The 24690-nt window shown below is 42.0% G+C and overlaps 1 protein-coding gene across 4 annotated transcripts in view; it reads left to right on the top strand.

Annotated features, from left to right (window-relative positions):
• NFIC (nuclear factor I C) overlaps nt 1-24690 on the top strand; it is a 230693-nt gene that overhangs the window by 183535 nt on the left and 22468 nt on the right. For all 4 annotated transcript variants that reach the window (XM_077475829.1, XM_077475831.1, XM_077475830.1 and 1 more), the window contains exon 6: nt 7442-7566. In XM_077475829.1, coding sequence (XP_077331955.1) covers nt 7442-7566 — 125 coding nt within the window. The remainder of the gene's footprint in view (nt 1-7441; nt 7567-24690) is intronic.

Here is a 24690-nt window from a genome sequence, read left to right as displayed (position 1 = left end):
TTGTATACCATAAATTGCACATGAAAAATACCATGAAATCTATGTGAAAATTTTTTTTGCTGACACCTATACAGTCACAACTCGAGCTGCTTGGCTACAACATACATATTTCTTTAGCCCCAGAACTACATTTCTTACTTTGTACACAAAGATATGTGCATGCCATCTGTCCACACTGCCTTCAACCAGTCTGTTTTCTTTTCTTACATCAGGGGACACAGAGCCATAGTAATTACTATGTGGGTTATATCGGACTGATAGGTGCTGGACGCCCCTAAGGCGTGTACTCCCCTATATAACCCCTCCCATTACTGTGAGTCCTCAGTTTTTTCGACAGTGTCTAAGGTGTTGGTAACGAGTAAAGATGTGCTGCGCTGAGCTCCACTGGTAGTAATCCTTGCTGGGCCTAGCCATGCTGACCGGATCCATTCTCATGTCTTTTCATGGGCTAAATGAATGGTACCCGGGCCTTGTGTCTGAAGAAACAAGGTTTTGCTTGTGAACCCTTCTCTTTGAGAGCTGGGCCCTGGGATCCAGTTCTTTTTGGTAGTGAGGCCATAAAGTTTTTACTGGCAGGGTGCTGTCGCAGGTCCAGGATTGTGGGTAACCCGAGGTTCCCCGGTTTCTGAAGGTTTCCTAAAAGGTCTCGGAGCCCACCGTAAAGGGTGAAGATTGGGGTTTTATCTCTGATAAAACCCTGCTGCAAGGATAAGGTAAGGGAGATTTTCTCAGGAATTTCTCCTTCTATGTATAATGTTGCCATGCCTATGTGTCACCACTGGGGGCTGTATTGAGCACTCACCATCCTGACGCTGGAAACAGCAAGGAAGCCTTTACTCTCCTCTCCTCCAGCCGCAACAGATCATCCGGTAAGAAGGGGGGTCTGGTCTCCTCCTGTGCCCCCAAATATTTGTCTTTTTCCCCTTCGGGGACAGGATGCAAAGCATTTTTTTTTAAAAGTCAAAGGTACAGACCGCGGCCGCATCAGCAGAGGATTTACCCCCCCCCCGCTTTGCCTACAGGTCCACAGAACGCCGCTCATGCAGGAAAGCACTTTTCTTTGAAAGGTAAGGGGGGGGCGTAATTTGCGGGGGGGCTAACGGCGTCAGGCGCCAGCCACACATGGAGGAAGCTGGTCTCAGCGCTGTGTATGTGAAAGCTGCTGCTGGCTGTGGAGGGACAGAGCAGGTGGATGGCTTGGTCAGGTTAGTGAACACAGGCTTATTCCTTTGGCACATAATACTTTACTGAAGCTAGGGTTAATAGCAGCTAATGGCACTAAACTATAGCCTAGCACATTCTTGTACATGTACATTCTTTTGCATAGTGCTCTGCTTTATGCTTCAGGCTATGAATGGTAATGGGACCAGGAACTTCTCTAAAAGGTCATTTGTTTTGCACTGTAAACTAAATCCATTTCCAAAAGAATGTTATCCTCCTCTGAGAGGGATACGGCCAGTCAGATTGAGCCGTCAGGGGTAGAACACTTCAGTCCCTGTATATATCATACAAATGGGTTTTTCTCTTCTACCATTTGAAAATTTGAAAAGAAGATTAATGCTATGATGTCTCTCCATAGTAGGACTAAACATAGCAAATTCCCATCTAGTCCTCAGGGCCCTTTTGTTGAGGTGCCGGAGGCTGGGGATCAGGTAGTTCTTCCCAAATATTGGAAAATACTTATTTATCCTCTTCGGAGGATCCTAATATGGAAGGAGTAGCATCATAAGTCAGGTTGCTTGTGTACTCCCTAACTCAAACCTTTTGTTGCCTGCAGCACAGGCTCTTGAGGTATCTACCTCTCCCACCTGGTGATTTTTTTTCCTATACATGCATAGCTTTAAAAAAAAAAAAGCTTATGTATTCTGAATGGGAACATCCGGATAAACAATACTATCCTCCCAAGAAATTCTCCACACTTTATCTATGAAAGAGGATTTCTATGAAGAAAATGGGGGGGTTGCAGCAATTGATGCTGCAATCACCTCAGTAAACAGAGTCTCACATGTCTGGTGGATAATGCACTGATGTTAAAGGATCCAGCAAATTAAAGTTGGAACTTCCTTTTAAAGACAAGATGTCTTTTGCAGTTCAGTAGCGCAGCCGGTTCTTGCTACAATTGGTGTATCTCAGTCCATTAACCCTTTAACGCTCTGCTCCACCATTTTGGTGGAGCACATTTTGAGTCATGCTAACTCATTGAAAGATGTGGACTTCCTGAATACCTGAAATTCTGCCTGATTAGCAGGCCCAGCAATGGGCTGGTGAATCTCACACACTATGTCTCACAGTAGAGGCTATGAAAGACTCTGTTGCTTAAGCCTTATGGCTTATGCTTGGACTAATGCATTCTCGCAGAGTTCTGTGGCTAAAATATTGATCAGCCGAAGCAAACATTTCTCCTTTTATTGTGGTGTCTCTCCTATGCCAGGGGCATCTACCTCTAGGCAGTCTCGACGGCCTCAACCGTCAGGTTCAAGGGAAAGTCCCCAAGGGCAGCAGGATCTTGGGGCAGAAAGCCCACTAATTAGAATGCTAAAGCCTTCTCATGAAGGGGCACCCCCACTTGTTCGGGTGTGGAGAAAGGTCCTGCAATTCTCAAGATCTGGCCGGAACAATGTCAAGACAGTTGGATTTCTGCAATTTTTTCTTCTAGGTTACGACTAGAGTTCCGAGAGTTTCCCTCTCCTCTGAGAATGTTCCTAAGTATCCAGAGAGAAAAGAAGTCTCTCTTTCTGGCCTCTGGATCAGCTGTTATCCCAGTCGGTGATATCAGAGGTTCCCTTAGTGGAACAGGGGGTTAAGACCCATTCTAGATCTCCAAGATCTGAATCGGCACTTAAACATCCGATCCTTTCATAATTTGATTGGCTGTGTCCATCCTGCAAGGAGGGCAGTTGCATATCTCCATGTGCCAAATTTTCCCGCTCACCAGAAATTTCTGCGTTTTGAAATATAGAATTATCTTTTCAGTTGTGGCCCTGCCGTTCGGCTTAGCCACAGCACCATGAGTGTTCTGAAAGATTCTGGCACCTCCTTTAGACAGATTAAGGGCTCAAGGCAAAGCGGTCCAATCCTATTAGAAGATCTACTTTAAATAGATCATTCAGTCTCAGGTCTAAAACCAGAGTCTGATCTCAGCCGTAACTATCTGAAATCTCTAGCTTGGATACTCAACCTAGGAAGATTCTCCTTAAAACCATCAAGGAGATTACAGTACTTGGGGCTGGCTATAGATACCATACAGAAGAAGGTATTCTTACCCCAGACAAGAATCAGTTCCATTGTGGGACTAATTCAACTTTTCAAAACAAAGGAAAATTTTTGTGCAGGAGATTATTAGGGGAAATGGTGGCCTCCTTCAAGGCCGTCCCTTACGTGCAGTTTTACTCAAAAACTGCTTCAAGACACCATCCTGTCGGTCTGGAATAAAAAGATTCAGGCCTTGTTTTGTTTCCAATACGCTTGGCTCCCGAAATAATTCAGAGTCTAAATTGGTGGTTGTTATCCAGCAAAAGGGAAAATCTTTATCCTGGGTGGTGTTAACAACAGATGTCAGCCTTCTAGGCTGGGTAGCAGCCCTGAAAGAAGATTCTGTCCAGGGGATATGGTCCAGGTTAGAGGACCCTGCCTATCAACTTTTTTTTTTGGAAGTTTCGGGCAGTACATCTGGCCCTAGAATCTTGGATGATCAGACTACAGGACTGTCCTGTCAGGATTCAGTCTGACAAGGCCACGGCGGTGGCTTACATCAATCACCAGGGGGGCACGAGAGGTCGTGCAGCCCAAAAAAGAGGTGAATAATGTTCTAGCTTGGGCAGAACACAACATTCCTTGCCTATCGGCAATTTTCATTTTCAGGACTAGGGAATTGGCAGGCGTACTAAGTGAGTCGCCAACAATTATTTCCAGGAGAATGATCTCTTCACCCCGACATCTTCCTAGCGATAGGTCAGAGATGGGGCATTCCAGACATAGACCTATTCGCGTCCAGATTCATCAACAAAGTCAACAACTTTGTGTAGAGAACAAGGGGTCCGCTAGCAGGTGGAACAGACGTATTAGTCTTCCCATGGGAGCAGTTTTCACTGATCTATGCATTTCCTCCAGTTCTGCTACTTCCGTGCCTTCTCCGCAGGATTAAGCAAGAAGAAAAGAGAGGTGAGTCTGGCGGCCCCAGCGGGTCCCAGAAGATCTTGATTTACTGAGATCATAAAGATGGCAATAGGATTCCTTCGGACTCTGCCATTATAGTCAGACATTCTCGCACAAGGTCCACTATTTCATCCTACCTTACGGATGAAAAATTTAACAAGTTTGACTGTTGAATCCCACTCTATAAAAGATCGTGGGTGATCTCTTTTGGTAGTGTCTACTTTGATTAATGCCAGGAAGCCGCTTCCAGAATCACTATAGAGTCTGGAAGGCATATGTTTCTTGGTGTGGATCCAGGGGTTGGCACCCCAGGAAGTATGTCATAAGCAGGATTCCTGATTTCCTGCATATGGGATCTGAAATAAATCTGGCCTTGACTTCCATCAAGAGCCAAATCCCGGCCTTGTCAGTGTTTTTCCTATGGCCTCTTGCTTCCCACTCTTGGTGTGTAGCTTAATCAGGGGGTAACACGTTTTATTCCCCCTATCAAGGCAGCTCTAAATCCTTGGGATTTAAAATTGGTCTTATCGGCTTTGCTGAATCAGCCGTTTGAACCTTTACGAAAACTTTCCTTGGTTCTTTTGACAAGAAAGATAATCTTGTCTGGTTGCCGTTTCTTCTGCTAGAAGAGTATCGGAACTAGTGGCTCTGTCTTGTAAGAGCCATATTTCATTTTGCATAAGGATGAGGTGGTTTTATGTCCTAATCCTGAATTCCTACCAAAAGTGGTAACAGGTTTTCATTTAAACCAAGATATTATTCTTCCTTCGTTCTCCCCAGAGCCTTAATCTAAGGAAGAGAAGGCACTACATTCTCTTGATGTAGTAAGAGCGATCAGAGTATATTTAAAGGCAACCGCTCAGGTTCGCAAAACACAGGTTTTGTTTGTACTGCCAGAGGGTCCAAGATGTGGACAGGCAGTGTCAAGATCCACTATTTTCCAAATTGATTTTTCAAGTGATTGTTTAAGCTTCAGCTTAAAGAAGAAAATTCTTCCTTCTCATGTTAGAACACACTCATCCAAGGCGATTAGTGCCTCTTAGGTGGTGCATCATCAGGTCTCTATGGCTCAGATCTGTAAGGCCGTGACTTGGTCTTCGGTTCATATGTTTATCAGACTTGATCAAATTGATAATAAAGGTCATGAGGATATTGCCTTTGGGCGCAGTATACTGCAGGCTGCAATATGAGTCCTCTGGCCTTCTGTTTCTTGTTGTGCCCCCCCCCCCCCCTTCAGTTGCCATTGCTATGGGACATCCCACATAGTAATTACTATGGCTCTGTGTCCCCTGATGTAAGAAAAATAAATAGGATTTTTAAAACAGCTTACCTGTAAAATCCTTTTCTTTGATATACATCAGGAGACACAGAGGTTCCTCCCTTCTTGGTATACACTTGTATTGCTTTGCTACAAAACTGAGGACTCTCAGTAATGGGAAGGGTTAAATAGGGGAGTACATGCCTTAGGGGCGTCCCAGTGTCCAGCACCTGTCCGTCCGATATAACCCACATAGTAATTACTATGGCTCTGTGTCCCCTGATGTACATCAAAGAAAAGGATTTTACAGGTAAGCTGTTTTAAAAATCCTATTTTTTCCACCTGCTCTCTTCTTTTTCAACAACTTCTGACATTTGTGTCCTTAAAACCTTATGTTTTTTTAAATTATTATTCACACTTGCACCACTTTGTCTTCATCACCTTCTGCCTCATTCTGTCTGCACCACTTTTTTCCTACATTTACCTCTTCTGTCAATACTTCTACTTGCCTACCTTTTCCCCCAAAACTACTTTTGATTAATTGCCCCTTACAGTAAGTAGCACTTGGTTCTCTATATGGTCCAGTGCCAAACCTTTTCTATGCTCCTACACTTTTTTGCTAATTTTGGCCGGGGATTTTATAGCAGTAAGACCTGTTCTGCACTGCACAGTATTACTCTGAAACACTGACCCAGTTTTGTAACGTAAACCCACAACGGGAAGCTGGGACTTGATGCGTCCATCTCCTAACTCCATAAATGCAGTAGTTATCTGACAATGATGTCAGAAGATTCTCCTATCTCTTCATTTGTAAAGAGATAGTGTAATGGATCCCCGTCACACTCTGCTTGAGTGCTTCCGTCAGTACACAGGTTCCTCCAATCTGGACCTTAAGATATCAGATTTTACAGCCGAATATTGTAACCAAGAACCAGACGATACTAGCTCAGTTACAAAGCTGGAACATGGAACTGTTTATTACAACAAGAATACAGTCTGATATACAATTCAGAAGGAGTTTCCCCCTCCTGATCATATTATCCTAACAATACAACTGTAACGAGAAACATAAATTAACATGAATTAACTAGTCATTTACCCAGCCTAGGTGACTCAGAGGTATGATCTTTCAGGTCAGCCTTGGCTTCTTTTAGCTCAGAAGACACAACACACATTATCATAAATATAAACACAGGATACCTTCTCACAATAGCAGGAACTCTCAGGATTAGCAAACGGTCTGCCTCCTACATTGAAGACCATGGAATCCACATCCAAGTTATGCTTTGATTAATCAGGGATTGCAGATGGCATAGCAACAGTCTACAGTCTTACATCTTATGTACCGTTTTATGTTCCATCATTACATCATTACATTACTTATGTTCCATCATTCTGATACAGTTAAATTAATAATACATAGATTTCTTGAGGGATATTGTTGATAAATATTACTGTTCCATTTTAAGTAATCCAAACCACATTCTCAATGTCCATTAAATAGCTGTCCATTTTCTCAGTCACCCAGTTCCCCTAATAGACACAGGGTGACTTAGACATAGGAGGTGAATGGGGAGCTGGAACAAGGGTTTCCCAACCTCTACAAGGCATTCTGGGTTCCATAATTGGATGAGATGAGATCTTTTTTTTTAAATTAGTTTATACAGAGAAATTCTAAAGGTTCACCAACTGGGGCTGATTTACTAAAACTGGGAAGTTCAAAATCTGGTGCAACTCTGCATAAAAACCAATCAGCTTCTAGGTTATTTTTTTTTTCAAAGCCTATTTGAACAAGCTGAAGTTAGAAGCTAATGCACAGCTACACAAGATTTTGCACTCTCCAGCTTTCGTAAATCAACCCCACTGTCACAATTCTGCCAGTGATATATATGTGTAAATGTATGCAAAATAAATAAAGGGTTCAATGACAAAGTCTCTATATTTATTTATAGAGTGATTCCTTCCACATTATTGCAAGACACCCAGCTTGCCAATTACTCTAGCCTTTATTAATTGTTCCCTGCACAGGAGTAAAAGACACAAGTCTGGCTCCCTGGAAGATGATGTAGACACAAGCCCTGGGGGAGAGTTCTACACATCTCCATCTTCTCCAACCGGGAGCAGCCGAAACTGGACTGAGGACATGGAAGGCGGTGAGTGTGATACAAACTAAAGTTTGGCTTTAAAAGTTATTCATTTTAAAGGCACTATGAAGTATTGCATATTTTCTAATTTTTTATACAAGAAAAATTATTAGATGAAAGAAAATTTGTATTTTTTAAATCATTATTTAATAAAATAATATTAATACTTCAATTATTTTGAGTTTAATGACTAAATGTTGAAATTTCAGTTGTAATTTTTTATTGTTTTTATTTCCATGATAAAAGCAAACTAAAATTATCGTTGCTCTAGGGTGAAAACATTAATAAAATGTTTTTAAATGGTGAAGTAAGTAGTGCATTTGTGTTAAAATTTGAAAATATATCTTTTGTAAAAATAGTATGCGTTTCTACTGCTACAGTATATGAAGTGAGATTTTATTGGATTTTATCAGTTACTACCAGGGACGTGTAGTCAGGGGAGATAGGTGATGCACCCGCCATAAACTTTTAAATTTTTTATTTTTTTTTAAACTCAAGCTTCGAGGGTCGTAGTTTGGCGACCTGGGGTTACAGAGACTAATTTGTATGCATGTATGTAGCCTAAGTCCTACTCCACCACTGGTAAAAATGTGGGGCTCCTACAACCTATGGTTCCAGAGATATGGGGCTCCTTGCACAGCCTGTCAGAAGCTAAATACAGAGCGGCCACTTTATAATACATACATTCTAATACAAGCTGACACAGGCTGTTTGCAGCAGACTGAGAGGTTGAGCTCACAGTGCCTTTCACTTCTTGTCAGAGGCACTGAGCTCAATAAACAGCTTGGAGTCTTAGACCAATAGTAAAGTACCATTTGTCCCAGCTGTCCAATAAAAATGCTGCTGTGGAGGCACGCCTCTCACTGCAGTGCCAAAGAAGGGGCATGTGTCTTAAAGATAAATGCTCCCTTTCAGCCCAGCTCCCTTAACTAGAAGGAAAAAAACACGCGTTTATGAGTATAAGATTTACCCATAATCCCATGTTTTTCTCACACAGTTAAGTGGGAGAATGAGAATCTGCTGCCTGCTGAAAAGGTATTGTTATATTCAAGCTAAATCATATATTATTATGCTATATGTTATAAGATAATAATTTATTATTTATCTATTTACTGTGAAATTACTGGTTGGAAGTTATAAACTTAGAAAGTTATAACTCCAGACTTCAGTAATTTGTCCATTAAGCCACCTGCTTGAGTACAGATTTTGAAAATATAGTAAATTACCTTAAAATCAATATATAATAATTGTTATTTGTTTATTACGTGTGGTAATTAACCCCTTGACACCCAGGCCAATTCTGACACTTCTCTCCTACATGTAAAAATCATATTTGTTTTGCTAGAAAACTATTCAGAACCCCCAAACATTATATATACTGTTTTAGCAGAGACCATAGGGAATAAAATGGTGGTGGCTGCAACTTTTTATGTCATACGGTATTTGTGCAGCAATTTTTTTAAACGTGTTTCATGAATAAAAAAAAACAATACTAACGTTAGCCTGATTGTTTTGTTATAATGTGAAAGATGATGTTACGTCAAGTAAATCGATACCTAACATGTCACACTTTAAAATTGCCCACACTTGTGGCATGGCGCCAAACTTAAGTACTTATAAATCTCCATAGGTGACGCTTTCAAATTTTTTTTACAGGTTACAAGTTTAGACTTACAGAAGAGGTCTAGTGCTAGAATAATTGCTCTTGCTCTAACCTGTGAGTATCTGGCTCTGATACTAGCCAGTGCCTCACAGCCACTGACCTCACCGCACGTCCCTGGTTCCTACCTCCTGGAATCGGGAATTGTGATGGCTGCTCAGTATGTAATTTTCATTTCAGGATCACGTTTGCTCTGATAACATGGGGTTAGAACAAAACCCATGAATCAAAAGTTGAGTACACCCCTCATATTTGTAAATATTTTATTATATCTTTTCATGTGACAACAATGAAGAAATAACACTTTGCTACAATGTAAAGTATTGAGTGTACAGCTTGTATAACAGTGTAAATTTGCTGCCCCCTCAAAATAATTCAACACACAGTCATTAATGTCTAAACCACTGACAACAAAAGTGAGTACGCCCTTAAGTGAAAATGTCCAAATTGGGCCCAATTAGCCATTTCCCTCCCCAGTGTAATGTCACTCATTAGTGTTACAAGGTCTCGGTGTGAATGGGGAGCAGGTGTGTTAAATTTGGTGTTATCACTCTCACTCTTTCATACTGGTCACTGGAAGTTCCAGATGGCACCTCATGGCAAAGAACTCTCTGAGGATCTGAAAAAAAAGAATTGTTGCTCTACATAAAGATGGCCTAGGCTTTAAGAAGATTGCCAAGACCCTGAAACTGAACTGCAGCATGGTGGCCAAGACCATACAGCGGTTTAACTGGACAGGCTCCCTTCAGAACAGACCTCGCCATGGTCAATCAAAGAAGTTGATGGGCACATGCTCAGTGTCATATAAAGAGGTTGTCTTTTGGGAAATAGACATATGAGTGCTGCCAGCATTGCTGCAGAGGTTGAAGTTTTGGGGAATCAGCCTGTCAGTGCTCAGACCATACGCTGCATGCTGAATAAAATGAAATAAATGTATAAAAAGGGGAATTGGCGCTGTTCAAAATGAATATGTGTCATATGTGCAAATCTATGCACACTTTCTATAAAGTGCAATGTGCATATAATTAACTGTAAATACCCCGAAAAATTATTATAAGTGAAAAACCCCCCAAATTTTTTTTTTAAAAGTGACCAGTGGTGCGACCAAAAACACCATAAACCATGTTTGAATGGTAAAATGACGGGCATCCACCTGCAGCAGCGGCAGAGAAGAGGCAGCTCACAGATCTTCTGAAGATCATCAGTGCCTGCCAGGCACTGATGATCTTCGGAAGAGCTGTGAGCCACCTCTTCTCTGCCGCTTCTGCAGGTGGATGCCCGTTGCGGAGAAGATTAGTGTCCAAGTCTACAGCCATCCAGACCAGAGGGAGATCCTGGTAAGGGGGACGCCACTATTTGGACACAGTGTTTACGCCTGTTACCTCAGCAGGGGTGAGGCGCTCTGGTGAGTGCAATCATAAGAGGGGGAAGTGCATGAAGGAGGGGAGCACTGAAGAGTCAACTTTCTTGCTGGTTTTTCACGGATCACTCACAGACTGTTTTTATTGTTTTTGCATGGATTATATCAGACTGTTTTCTTTACTGTGGAGGATGTATTAATATTTATATAGATTTTTTTTTGGGACTGAATGAAATACGGTTTACGTCTGTCATTTTACCATTCAGATATGGTTTATGGTGTTTTTGGTCACACCACTGGTTACTTTTTAAAAATATATATTTTTTGGTATTTTCACTTATAATAATATATTTTTTTTATATTTACGCTTAATTATATGCACATTGCCCTTTACAGAAAGTGCGGTATCTATTTGTGTATGCACTTGTTCACTTTATGGTTAATACTGATTTTATTTATTATTTGCCTGGTGCACATACCTTTGCACATATGACACATATTCATTTTGAACAGCGCCAATTCCCCATTTTATAGACTTATTTACTTTTGGACTCCACCTAGTGGTGTTCTTATTAAGTAGGCTGCAGTTCTCTCTTTTTTCCTAAGTGCGGATATTTACTTTTTTATATTGCTGAATCAAATTAGTCTGCATGGCTGTCGTCTCAGAAGTTAGCCTCTTCTAAAGATGATGCACAAGAAAGCCCACAGTTTGCTGAAGACCAGCAGACTATGGACATGGATTACTGGAACCATGTCTTGTGGTCTGATGAGACCAAGATCAACTTATTTGTTTCAGAGGGTGTCAAGCGTATGTGGCAGCAACCAGGCGAGAAGTACAAAGACAAGTGTGTCTTGCCTACAGTCAAGCATGGTGGTGGGAGTGTCATGGTCTGGGGCTGCATGAGTGCTGCCGGTGTCATGTCAAATAGTGTCCCCCGTCGGATAGTGTCTGCTGTGTACTGCGCATGCGCTGTACACAGGACAAGCAGATTCCGAAAATATCCGAAGATGAACGGCGCCTGTGAGTCCAGGTTCAAGCCCCACCATCCAAGTTGACATAGAGTTAGAATTAAAAGAGCCGAGCGAAGCAAGCGTGGTGAGCGAAGCGAGCCCACGAGGGGCCCTCTAATGTGTGCAGCCCTATGTTCACTTGGATGGTGGGGCTTGCACCTGGACTCACGGCGCAGGTGCCGTTCATCTTCAGAGATTTTCCAAATCTCCTTCTGCTCCATACTGTGCAAGCGCTGCGCCTGCGCAGTTCAGAGTGGACACTTTTCGATAGGTGGACTGTATCTGTCAGAACACTGGCACTGGGGAGCTACAGTTCATTGAGGGAACAATGGATGCCAACATGTACTGTGACATTCTGAAGCAGAGCATGATCCCCTTCCTTTGGAGACTGGGCCGCAGGGCAGTATTCCAACATAACGACTCCAAACACACCTCCAAGATGACCACTACCTTGCTAAAGAAGCTGAGGGTAAAAGGTAATGGACTGGCCAAGCATGTCTCCAGACCTAAACCCTATTGAGCATCTGTGGTGCATCCTCAAATGGAAGGTGGAGGAGCTTAAGGTCTCTAACATCCACCAGCTCCGTGATGTCGTCGTGGAGGCATAGAAGAGGACTCCAGTGGCAGCCTGTGAAGCTCTGGTGAACTCCATGCCCAAGAGGGTTGAGGTAGTGCTGGAAAATAATGGTGGCCACACAAAATTTTGACACTCTGGGCCCAATTTGGACATTTTCACTTAGGGGTGTGCTCATTTTTGTTACCAGTGGTTTAGATTTTAATGGCTGTGTAGTGAGTTATTTTGAGGGGACAGCAAATTTACACTGTCATACAAGCTGTACACTCACTACTTTAGACTGTAGCAAAGTGTAATTTCTTCAGTGTTGTCACATGAAAAGATATAATAAAATATTTACAGAAATGTGAGGGGTTATTCACTTTTCTGAGATATTATAGGGGTTATTTACGAAAGGCAAATATACTTTGCACTGCAAATGCACTTGGAAATGCAGTCGCTCTAAATCTAAGAGGTAGATCTGAAATGAGTGGAAGCTCTGCTGATTTTATCATCCAATCATGTACAAGCAATAGGGCGTTACAGTAGTGTAGTGAGTAGCACTCTGACCTAGAAGCAAAAGGGTTGCTGGCTCAAGTCCCAACCACGACACCACCCGCCTGGAGTTTGCATGTTCTCCCTGTGCCTGCATGGGTTTCCTCCAGGTACTTCAGCTTCCTCCCACACTCCAAAGACATGCAGGTAGGTTAATTGTCTTCTGTCCAAAATTGGCCCTAGTATATGAATGGGGACCTTGGATTGCGGGCTCCTTGAGGGTAGGGACCAATGTGAGTGTGCAATGGACAGGGACAGGGATAGGGATAGGGACATTTGTAGACACTCACTCAGGGTGGGCTGGTGTCTTTATTCAACCTTACTAACTACTACTATGTAAAACTAAAATGCTGTTTTTTAATTTGCTTGCATGTCCCCCTCGGATCTACAGCGACTTTATTTCCAAGTGCACTTGCAGTGCAAAGTCGATTTTCCTTTAGTAAATAACCCCCTATATGTATTGTTATGACTGCTACCCACTAATATGTATGTAGCACAATATATTTTTAAGTGTAAACTGTAAAATGCTGCCTAAGGACAACCAGGCTGAGGCTGCCACTTTCTATTGCATTTCTGTAAATGAAAGTAAGCACCCTGATGCTGCTGGTAGTGGCTTCATGCTTCACTTCTAAAAATAAATATATATATAAATTAGGTGTATTTATGCATATAGTGACAGCATCATGCATGTAAAGGATGCGCACATGGAAGCAGTTGCTGGTGGTGAGTTGCTCCCAAAGCAATGTATTCTCTTTGCTGGGTGAGCACAGTTAAGTGAGTTTACTGGGTTTTTGTTTTACCAAAATGATTTGGAATTGATGGAATTTTTTTTCTTCTTCGTATGATGGAGTATGAAGGGAGGAAGGCACCATTGCTATACAATATACCAGTGCGTTTTAAATACATATATATTTAAGCGGTCACAGAAAATTGCCCATGTTCTATTTAAATTATAAGTTGGGAGTGCAGACTACTTTAAGTTTTATATCCTTTCCTCTAATGTCTACTCAGCTACCAAGGACCATATTCCTCCCACAATTTGAGCATTTCAGTTATTAGGAGACAGTGGTAAATGCAGGTTACCAGGCAAAATATTTGGGCTGATTTACTAATAAATATACCTGAAATCTTCACTCAATATGTTCTGTGGATATACACTTGAATTATCCAGTCATGTGAATGGCAAATTCAATTTTATGTCTTTCATCAGCACATGTTTGGGTATTCAAAGTAAGCAGGAATTTGCTTTTCACATGATTTGATAATTAAAGTGCATATTCACAAATCAGGCTTCTGTTATGTCTCCCGTATTTATGCTCTACATGTAGTTGGACTGGCACAGTGGTGTAGTGGATAGCACTTTTGCCTAGCAGTAAGAAGGGTTGCTGATTCGAATCCCAACCATGACACTACCTGCCTGGAGTTTGCATGTTCTCCCTGTGCCTACGTGGGTTTCCTCCTACACTCCAAAGACATGCTGGTAGGTTAATTGAATCCAGTCTAAAAATTGTCCCTAGTATGTATTAATGTGAGTTGAGGGTAGGGACTGATGTGAGTGTACAATGTATATGTAAAGCGCTGTATAAATTGATAATGCTATACAAGTACTTGAAATAAATAAATACTTCCAGAAGGCCAGAGTAGAACAACTAAAAAAAATGAACTAAACGTTTTTCTACCACAAAAAAGGTATATGTACATCTCTATGCCTCATTAAACAGTTCTATAGATACTAATGCCCCGTACACACGAGAGGGATTAAGTCTGACAGACCTCCAAAGGAGTTCCGACGGAGTTCTGGCGGACTTTTCGACCGAACGGACTTGACCACACACCATCACACCAAACTCCGACGGAGTCGAACGTGATGACGTACGACTGGATTCGACGTAGGAAGTTCATAGACAGTAGCCAATAGCTGCCCTAGCGTCGGTTTTAGTCCGTCGGAGTAGCACACACACGAGCGGATTTTTCAAAGGGGACCGGGTCCGGCGGAGTTCCGTCGGGAAAATTTAAAGCATGCTTTCATTTCTAAAGTCCGTCAGACTTTAGCTTCGCTAAAGTCCGTTGCAGCCCACACACGATCGGATAGTCCGCCGGACTCAGTCCGTCGGAGTTTGGATGTCGAAAAGTCCGCTCGTGTGTACGGGGCATAAGATTTTCTTTGGTGTTTGTGTGTGTGTATGTGTGTGTGTGTGTGTTTTCCTAACAACGAGCCTTATTTTCATATACTGAAATTCTTTAATTCTATTTATGATAAGCTGCATAATTGTTTAGGTCAGAAAAAGGACAAACTTAACGTATTTATATTTAAAGATAAAACGTTTTAAAAAAAATTTTGGATAGAATGTAGAAGGGTTAGTACCCCAATCTGGGTTTACCCTTTCTATTTCAAAAATCCAACATTTTACTGTTCTCACTGAAACAAGCGCTGCAGGAAGATCTTCTGAGACACCTTTTTTTTTTTTTGTAAAAACTGTAATGTATTTCCTCTTATTTTGCAGAGATTTCTTTTGCTTAGTATAAACTCTCCTTCAAGTATATAACAACAGCAAAAAAAAGGAACTTGACAGGGATTTTAACCCCTCTCTACTCTATCCAGAACCAAAATTAAAAGTTTTGAATTTAGATACACTTAAAGCAGTTTTAGGCCTAGTTCACACAGGTGCTACATACGCTATGTCTTTGGGAGCACATGTTGCATAACGTGTACAAATCAATGGTTCCCTAAAAGAGCCATCTTAACTGGTCCGACACAAGTTGGTCCAACTTTGAAAAAGGTTCCTGCACTACTTTGGTCCAACTTTGGTCCGTTTTCAGCCCATTCAATATCATTGAAGTCAGATCAAAGTTGGATCCTCATCCTAACCATCTGACTTGTGACATCCAATATAGTGATTATAGCAGCAAGAAAAGGATTTTATGTCAAACTGGGATTGTTTTGATTGGTCGAAGGACAAGTCGGACTTTCTTAAAGTCAGAGCAAACTCTTATCCTGTTCATTCAAGTTGGATGGAAGTAGGACTGATGTAGAACCGATGTCACAGGGCAAAAGTTGGATCCACAGTCGTACAACAGTCATGTCGTACCAGTGCGAACCCGTCCTCAGTATCGAAGAGAGGGCAAAACACAAGTAAAGATTACTAAATACATAAACTTGATTGGACATTCAACAACAAACTTATAATTTTTAAAACACAAACCATGAAATGATATTAAGCTATAACAAATAAAAAATATATAGTATCTTAATTGTACAGTACAGGACACAGACAGAGTAGAGAGAGATACAACAGATGTAAGTGTCTCAGGCTGGGGAGGAGTGTTCCAATCCCTACCAGTCCAAGAAACATGATTGCCAGGGAAAACCAAGCTCCCCATCAACATCTTGAAGCTCAGAGCAGTCTGGTTGACCCTGCAACACTGGACCCCTCTTCTGAAGTGACACTCAATCAGGGTGCAGTCAAACAATGCCATAGCTGTGGCCTACATCAGCCATCGAGGGGGTACCAGGAGTCTGGCTGCCTTGAAGGAAGCAAGCTAAATAATCTCATACACAGAAACAAATTTTCCAGCAATCTCTGTGGTCCATATGCCAGGAGTGAACAACTGGAAAGCAGATTACCTCAGCCACCATCACCCGGATGAAGGAGAATTAGCCCTTCATCCAGATGTCTTCAGTCTAATATCCAAGAAATGAGGGATCCTAGATGAAGACATCCTATCCTAGATTTAACAATTAGCAAATGATGCCTTGTCTGCTCAAGAAAATAAAGCGAGAGAGAAAAATGTTGGTTTTTATTACATCAAACTGGCTCAGAAGAATCTGGTACACAGACACACTCAAACTTCTAGCAGTCAACATGGGCCTTTTCCCAATAGGCCAGATTTGCTATCTAATCTGTGCTTTCTATTCCATCCTGTTTCAGGTGCTCCGGATTAGGTGCCAATGATCAGAACCTCCTTAGGGGGTATGCAGATGAAACCTGTGTTGTTTAACCACTTGTCGACTGCCTGAATGCCTCCCCTGCATGAATCGGCTTAGCTGTAGGGCAGCCGCTTTAAGGGGTATAGGGGGCACGCGCACCCGCTGTGGTACTGAGGAGCCGATGTGTGTGCTTGGTGGCTTCGATATCCGCCAGGCACCTGCAATGCAATGCAATGTTCTGACAGAGCCAGAACGAGGATCTGTGTGTGTAAACACACAAATACACGTTGTGGCAGGGGAGAGGAGACAGATTATGTGTTCCTAGTATATAGGAACACCGTTTGGTTTTCTCCCCCAGGCAGTCCCATCTCCCCTACAGTTAGAACACGCTGAGGGAACACATTTAACCCCTTGATCACCCCTAGTGTTAACCCCCTTCCCTGCTAGTGACATTTATATAAATATGTAGAAGAATATACAGTATATCAGCCTAAACTAAGGAAGACTTTTTTTTTTTTTTTTTGGGGATATTTCTTATAGCATAAAGTAAAAAATATTGTGTTTTTTTTTTTTAAATTGTAGTTCTTTTTTTGTTTAAAATAAAACCGCAGAGGTAATCAAATAACACCAAAAGAAAGCTCTATTTGTGGGGAAAAAGGACATCAATTTTGTTTGGGTGCAGCATCACATGACCGTGCAATTGTCAGTTAAAGCAACGCAGTGCCATATCACAAAAAATTGCCTGGTCAGGAAGGGGGTAAATCCTTCCAGGGCTGAAGTGGGTTAAACTTTATATACCTGGGTTCTGGTGTTCTTTTTTGCTATAGACATCTATGATGTCATGACAAGATCAAAAGAGCTCTTTAAGGGCCTCAAAAAGAACTCTTGATACTTATGAGTTTGGCAATGGATTAAAAAGATCATTTTGAATCAATCATTTCATCACAGAGAAAATATTCAGCAAGTGGCATAGATTTCAAACAATTGCTATTTTTTCTCTGACTGGCTTGCACAGCAAATTGCGCCAAATAACTGACTGATACTAGTCTCCCAGTAACCCAAAATTGTATTACAAAATTTGCAAGTAACTCTTGCTGCATTTGGTGTCAAATATGCATCTACAATCATAAAGAGATTTAGCATGCAAGGAAGGTATGCCAGGTAAAAAAAAGCCTTTCATGTCCAAAAAGAACATTGGAGTTGCCATTTAGGCAAAGACCAGGCCCTCTGGAACTTTATGTTATGGACTGATGAATGAATTATAGAGTTTATTGGCCACAGTAGCGATAAACATGCTTGCCACACACGGTAGACAGCATTTTATGGTGGTGAAAAATGAAATGTTATGGTTTAGGGTTGCTTTGCTGCTTCATTGCCTGGTCAGCTTGCAGTCATCAAGTCACCTTTGAATTCTGCATCATAGCAAAGTGTGCTTGAAGAATATGAGGCCATCTGTCCAAAAATAGTTGAACCGTAAATTGTTTTTTCAACATTATAATGAACTAAAGCACACCAACAAATCCACCAGTGACTCAGTAGAAATATAGGGTTAAGAACTGGCCTAGGAAAAGCCAAAATTTGAATGCCATTGAAATGTTTTTGCTAATGGGGGCAATACTAGTTTCTGAGGCAAAGGGTGTAACTGTTTACCTAATTTACACCCTTACATCCATTGATAGTTTAATTACCGTATATACTCGAGTATAGGCCGACCCGAATATAAGCCGAGGCCCCCAATTTACCCCCCAAAAAACTGGCAAACTTATTGACTTGTGTATAAGCCGAGGGTGAGACATGCCTGTCCATCCCTGTGTGTGTGTCCGTCCATCCCTGTGTGTCCGTCCGTCCCTGTGTGTCCGTCCATCCCTGTGTGTCCGTCCATCCATCCCTGTGTGTGTCCATCCATCCATCCATCCCTGTGTGTGTGTGTCTCCATCCATCCATCCATCCATCCCTGTGTGTGTGTGTCTCCATCCATCCATCCATCCATCCCTGTGTGTGTGTGTCTCCATCCATCCATCCATCCATCCCTGTGTGTGTGTGTCTCCATCCATCCATCCATCCCTGTGTGTGTGTGTATCCATCCATCCATCCGTGTGTGTGTGTGTGTGTGTGTGTGTGTGTGTGTGTGTGTGTGTGTGTGTGTCCAGCCTACCTGTGTCCCGAGCCTTTGTCCCGAGCCTCCGTCCCGTGTCGTGCCTTGCCTTCGTCCCGTCCCGTCCCGTCCCGTCCCGTGCCGTGCCTTGCCTTGCCTCCGTCCCGTGCCCTCTTCGTCGGCGGCCATTGTAAAATTCAAAAGCCGCGCCTCCTCCTTCGCCTGTGATAGGCGGAACACTGAATTTCCCAGCAGCCTGTGTTCCGCCTATCACAGACGTCGTATCATCCTCGTCCGTAGTACGAGGATGATACGACGTCCGTGATAGGCGGAACACAGGCTGCTGGGAAATTCAGTGTTCCGCCTATCACAGGCGAAGGCGGAGCCGGAGGCGCGGCTTTTGAATCAGAATGGCCGCTGTCTGTCTGCTCGACACGCTGATCGAGCGGGCAGACAGCGATGACTCGAGTATAAGCCGAGGGGGGCACTTTCAGCCTCAAAAAAGAGGCTGAAAATCTCGGCTTATACTCGAGTATATACGGTAGTAAATGAGCGGAAAAGGCATCTACCAGCTTTACACATCTAGAGAGTGAAATTTTTGCCCATTCTTCTTTGCAAAATAGCTCAAGCTCTGTCAAATTGGATGGAAAGCACTGTGAACAGCAATTTGCAAGTATTGCCATAGATTCTCAATTGGATTTAGGTCTGGACTTTGACTGGGCCCTTCTAACACATGAATATGCTTTGAGCTAAACCATTCCATTGTAGCTCTGGCTGTATGTTTAGGGTCATTGTCCTGCTGGAAGGTGAACCTCTGCCCCAGTCTCAAGTCTTTTGCAGACTCTAACAGGTTTTCTTCTAAGATTGCCCTATATTTTGCTCTGTCCATCTTCCCATCAACTTTGACCAGCGTCCCTGTCCCTGCTGAAGAAAAGCATCCCCACAACATGAGGCTGCCACCACCATGTTTCACGGTGGGGTGTTCAGGACGACGTGCAGTGTTCGTTTTCCGCAACACATATCGTTCTGCTTTTAGGCCAAAAAGTTCAATTTTGGTCATATCTGACCAGAGCATCTTCTTCCACATGTTTGCTGTGTCCAACACATGGCTTATCACAAATTGTAAACGTGACTTCTTATGGCTTTCTTTCCACAATGGCTTTCTTCCTGACACTCTTCCATAAAGGCCAGATATGTGGAGTGCATGACTAATAGTTGTCCTGTGGAGAGATTCTCCCACCTGAGCTTTAGGATCTCTGCAGCTCCTCCAGAGTTACCATGGGCCTGTTGGCTGCTTCTTCGATTAATGCTCTCCTTGCCCGGCCAGTTAGTTTAGGTGGACAGCATTGTCTTGGTAGATTTGCAGTTGTGCCATACTCTTTTCATTTGATGATGGATTGAACAGTGTTTCATGAGATGTTCAAAACTTGGGATATTTTTTATAACCTAAACCTGCTTTAAACGTGTCCACAACTTTATCCCTGACCTGCCTTGTATGTTCCTTGGCCTTCGTTATGCGTTTTGTTCACTAAGGTTCTCTAACAAACCTGTAAGGGCTTCACAGAACAGCTGTGTTTATACTGAAATTAAATTACACACAAGTGTTTTCATCTCCTTCAAATTAATGTGCTGCGGCCTTAAAGATAAAGTTTAGTAACCACAGTTTTAACATGGTTCCGCTTGGACCAATGTAAGTATGAGTGTACCATACCTGCCTGTGGGATCCCTGTGGAAGCTTGAAAACACTTTAGCAGGTGCCCCTACTAAAGTGGTTGCCAAGCTTTCAGCTCCCATCCCGCGTAGCTGCCCTGCTGCATTATGATCACAGGATGTCATTTGCTCAGCATGGGCCCCATTCAAGGAACACTTTGCATTTTATCAATGCATGCAGAGTGCTCTGATGAGGTGGAAAGCTGGGCGGTGATGTCCCAATATCTGCCTTGTCCAACCAGAGTGCAAAGAGAGCAGACTCCTGTGTTCACAGTGTGGCCGGGCAGCCACAGCATGGCAGATGAAAGCTAGTGGTCATCACTGTAGAGCCTACTACAGTGATTTCCAGCTTACACAGGATGGCACATTCATACTAACATTGATCCAAGCTGGACCAATGCACCCAATAATTGCCATGCTTCATACTTCAGCTCTAAAATTATAAGATCTTCAAACCCTAATACCATCTGTCATTATTTCGCTAATAAGCTTGTTTGTGCCAAAATTTACTAATAGGTCCATAGAAAAAAAGGATGCGGTTTAAATCTGGGTGATTTAAATGACATGTTGGGCATCTTTTTTTTTCTACCACTCCAGAGAATCTAAAATATCTATTAATGGACATAAATGACCCATTTATTAATTCTAGATGCAAGTCCCTCAATTCAGCACATTTAATGGTTTTCACTATCTACTTATATGCTCCTATTATTATCTCCAAAATGATTTCATATATCCCTCTCAAGTGCAATCTTATAACCACATTGCATTAAATATCACTACATGTTTCTCAAATCTTGTAGATCTCTGAGTTTGTAAAATAGTATCTGTGATTGTGATGTTGAGTTAATAAACTGTGTAATAATATCCAGTAAGGGTGTTCCAAGCCTCCGTGCGATTCCCTGTTGGGAGACACGCAAATCTTCACCCTGTAACGGCAAAAAAATTGGTATGTACAGAGGGCAAATATATAAATCTAAACCAGATATATATTAGGACTTCTTCAACCCAGCAAAAGTAGTCAAGATGAGGAAAAGTAGTGGAAATGGGCTTTAACCTCCCTGGCAGTATGATTATGTCAGATTTCTGATGCTGAAAGTGGTACAATTATTTTGCGTGGAAATTTGCCATTTTATATTGTAGGCCTGTAATTCTTAAATCTGTCCAAACAAGAGTCTAGTAGACATTTTGGGTATGACCAAGTTTAAAACACGAAATCATAAATTATAATATAATAAATAATTATAACAAATAATAATAATAAAAATTATTCAATAATGTAATCAAATCAAAAACACAGAAATTTGCTCAGTTGCAGAATTGTCACTCTCGTTACTTTCAGTGTTTGATGACGAATTTCCCCACAAATCACTATCGCTCAATTCTGCAAGTGGTTTGAATTTATTATCGCTGTTTTCTAGCTGGTCTAAAACTGCTTTTGATGTAAAGGGACGGTTTTGGTTGCTATGGACAATCTCCAGTTTCCAGGCAGAAAGAACAGTATTTATAATATAAAACTGCATGCAGGACACTGGACAGATCACTAGGGACAAAGGGGATGTGAAATAAGGGGGGATCCATTTATTTCACAAGAGGATGTGAAATAAATTGATACAGTAATGTAATCTGTAAGATTACAGTGTACTGTATGTGTAATGTGTTTTTTACTTTTTGAATTTGGCGCTGTTCTACGTCCCTGTGAATCGCAATGATCGCAGGGAACGGAGCTTGGCTCTGTGATGAATCGAGCGGAAGACGGCTTGCACACACAGCGGGGAGGACATCACAGGATCCTGGGGACAAGGTAAGTGAGCTGTACCTGGATCCTGCAATGCAATGTGGCTCGGGGTTACAGCTTTTAGGTGCTGAAAATCCACCCCGAGCCACACTTTGGGAATACCGTCAAGGAGGTTAAACAATGACCACCTGATATTTCAATTATCAATAAGTATAGAAGATATTTAAAAAAAAGTATTTATAAAAAGTCATAACTTTATCACAAACAATCATAAACAGACATTTCATATCAAATAGACACTGTACATCCCAAAAGATCTTCACCCTCTTTCAGAAGTATGTCCCATCTAAATGTTCAGGCATAGTTATTTATTATTTGGCATTGCGTTCATTCAAAACCAAAATTATGTGATTACAGACAGTTAGGTGACATTTTTGAATGAGGGAACTGCTGTGTGGTGTAAGTGTGCAACTTACAGCTTCACAAACATTGACAAGTTGCTGTAGAAACATGGCATGAACTTCTGCTGAAGTTGCCATCGCTATGGCAAAATAGATATGCATACTGGGTGACCAGCTGCACAAAATTCTGGAAATGAATGGCCACCAGCTTCATATGCCCATATAGGGAATGCCAGCCACCGGAATTTGCCAAGGAGGTATTCTCCAGAATAATAATTTGGAAAGTAACACTAAATTTTACGGTATACGATTATCTAAAATGTAATAAAGCGCTGCCTAAGAAAAAAACGAGGATGTATTCCCCCCCCCCCCCCCCCCTCTTCTGTTGGTTGAACGGGATGGACTTGTGTCTTTTTTCAACCAAACTATGTAACTATGTAAGCTATATTAAGAGACTGTAGCTCCTCTTTAATACCATCAAGTCATCATATTACATAGGGAGGGAACTATCAGACTTCCCTACTAGTAGTGGAGATAACTGTGCAGTGGAACATTATAACATCTGGAAGCTAAACCCTTTTTGGTTGTCGTTCATACCAAATCATCAGCTAATAAAGAAAGAACCTTGTAAATAAAATGCTGGCAACGGCTCACCAGATTATTTGGAATACTGAAAGCATTTCTCCTGGGTCTCTTAATGAAAGAAGTTAGTAGAATTAGGACTTCTAGGTTTGCCAGAAAGTATTGAATACCGAGCTGGCCTTTATCTCAGATCCATCTTTTCAACTGAACTATATTTCAGCTCAGGAGAAATTGAAAATAGGCATTAACACTAGCAACAGGCTGCCCAGGGTTATCACCAGAGTAGTAAATCTACTTCAGCGCTAAAATCTACTTCAATCAATATCAAGAGAGTATTCTTGAACATATACCTTCCCATTGATACAAGGGTGTACCTGTGGGCTGTTGTTCAAAAATGTGTAATATATAGACATGCTTCCTTTGCTTGGTGAAACTTGTCAATGCTAACCCCAATGACTAAGTGAATAAAAAACCCTTTCCTCTTCTCTTCACATACAGATTGGCAATAGACAAGGATTACCTCTTCTGTTTGCCCTGGACATTATCTAGACATTTTGAACACTCCTTATCTGTGTGGGATTTAGGAAATATGTCTTTGAACATTTTTCTGCTCTGCAGGAAGCAAACATTTGTGTTTTCCTCACTTACTCCATTCACAGATACCTTTTCCCAGCTCAAGATAGTTTAATCCTTTAAAAATGTTGGCATCCACCCATCTAACAACATATCTAACCCATCTAACCTATTTTCCCCCAACTTACCCTACTAATAAATTGAGTAAATTACTACACTCTTTAACCACTTAAGGACCGCCTCACGCCGATATACATCGGCAGAATGGCACGGCTGGGCAAAAGCACCTTCAGGTACGTTGCCCTTTAAGAGCCCAGCCGTGGGTCGCACGTGTGCCACCGCTGGCGTGCTCGCGACCTAGTCCTGAGCTCCGTGACCGTGCTCACAGGACCAGAGGACCTGATCGCCACCGGTGTCCCGCGATCGGTTCACAGAGCTGAAGAACGGGGAGAGGTAAGTGTTAACAAACCTCTTTCCGTGCTTCCTAGTTGCCTGTCACTGATCGTCATGTCAAAAAAAATGTATCTATAATTTGGAATTGGGTGCCAGTCCCCTCTGTGGGCGCAGCCTGGAAGTCTCATAGGGAGTGACCTGGATGTTTGTTTGTTTGGTCCTTACACTATGGGCGGAACCACGCCTTTTCATTCTAAATTACCAGATTATTTAGATACCTTATAAATATGGGCAATGTGGGGGAGCCAAGATATGCCCCAGTTGAAGTCCATTGGGACGAAATGCGTCGGGATTGCATTTATTGCTCCCCACATTGATTTTTAATCTTGTGATCATATCGCTGTACACATCTATGAATCAATGTTTGTACTTTTTTTTCAATAAATCCCTCGTTTTGAACTGCACCATATGGAGCCTTTCTATTTTTCATAATTTTTATGCTGGTCCTGGTGAGAGCATTTTGTTATCCATCATCCATGATTGGATCGATCAACTGAGTTCCAGTTCCTTCCAA

This window comes from Lithobates pipiens, unplaced genomic scaffold (genome assembly GCF_037356315.1).
Source record: "Lithobates pipiens isolate NorthernLeopardFrog02 unplaced genomic scaffold, aLitPip1_a1.2 Scaffold_13, whole genome shotgun sequence".
Lineage (NCBI taxonomy): Eukaryota > Metazoa > Chordata > Amphibia > Anura > Ranidae > Lithobates > Lithobates pipiens.
Note: the sequence above shows the minus strand (reverse complement) of the source record. Positions and strands in the feature narration are given on the sequence as shown.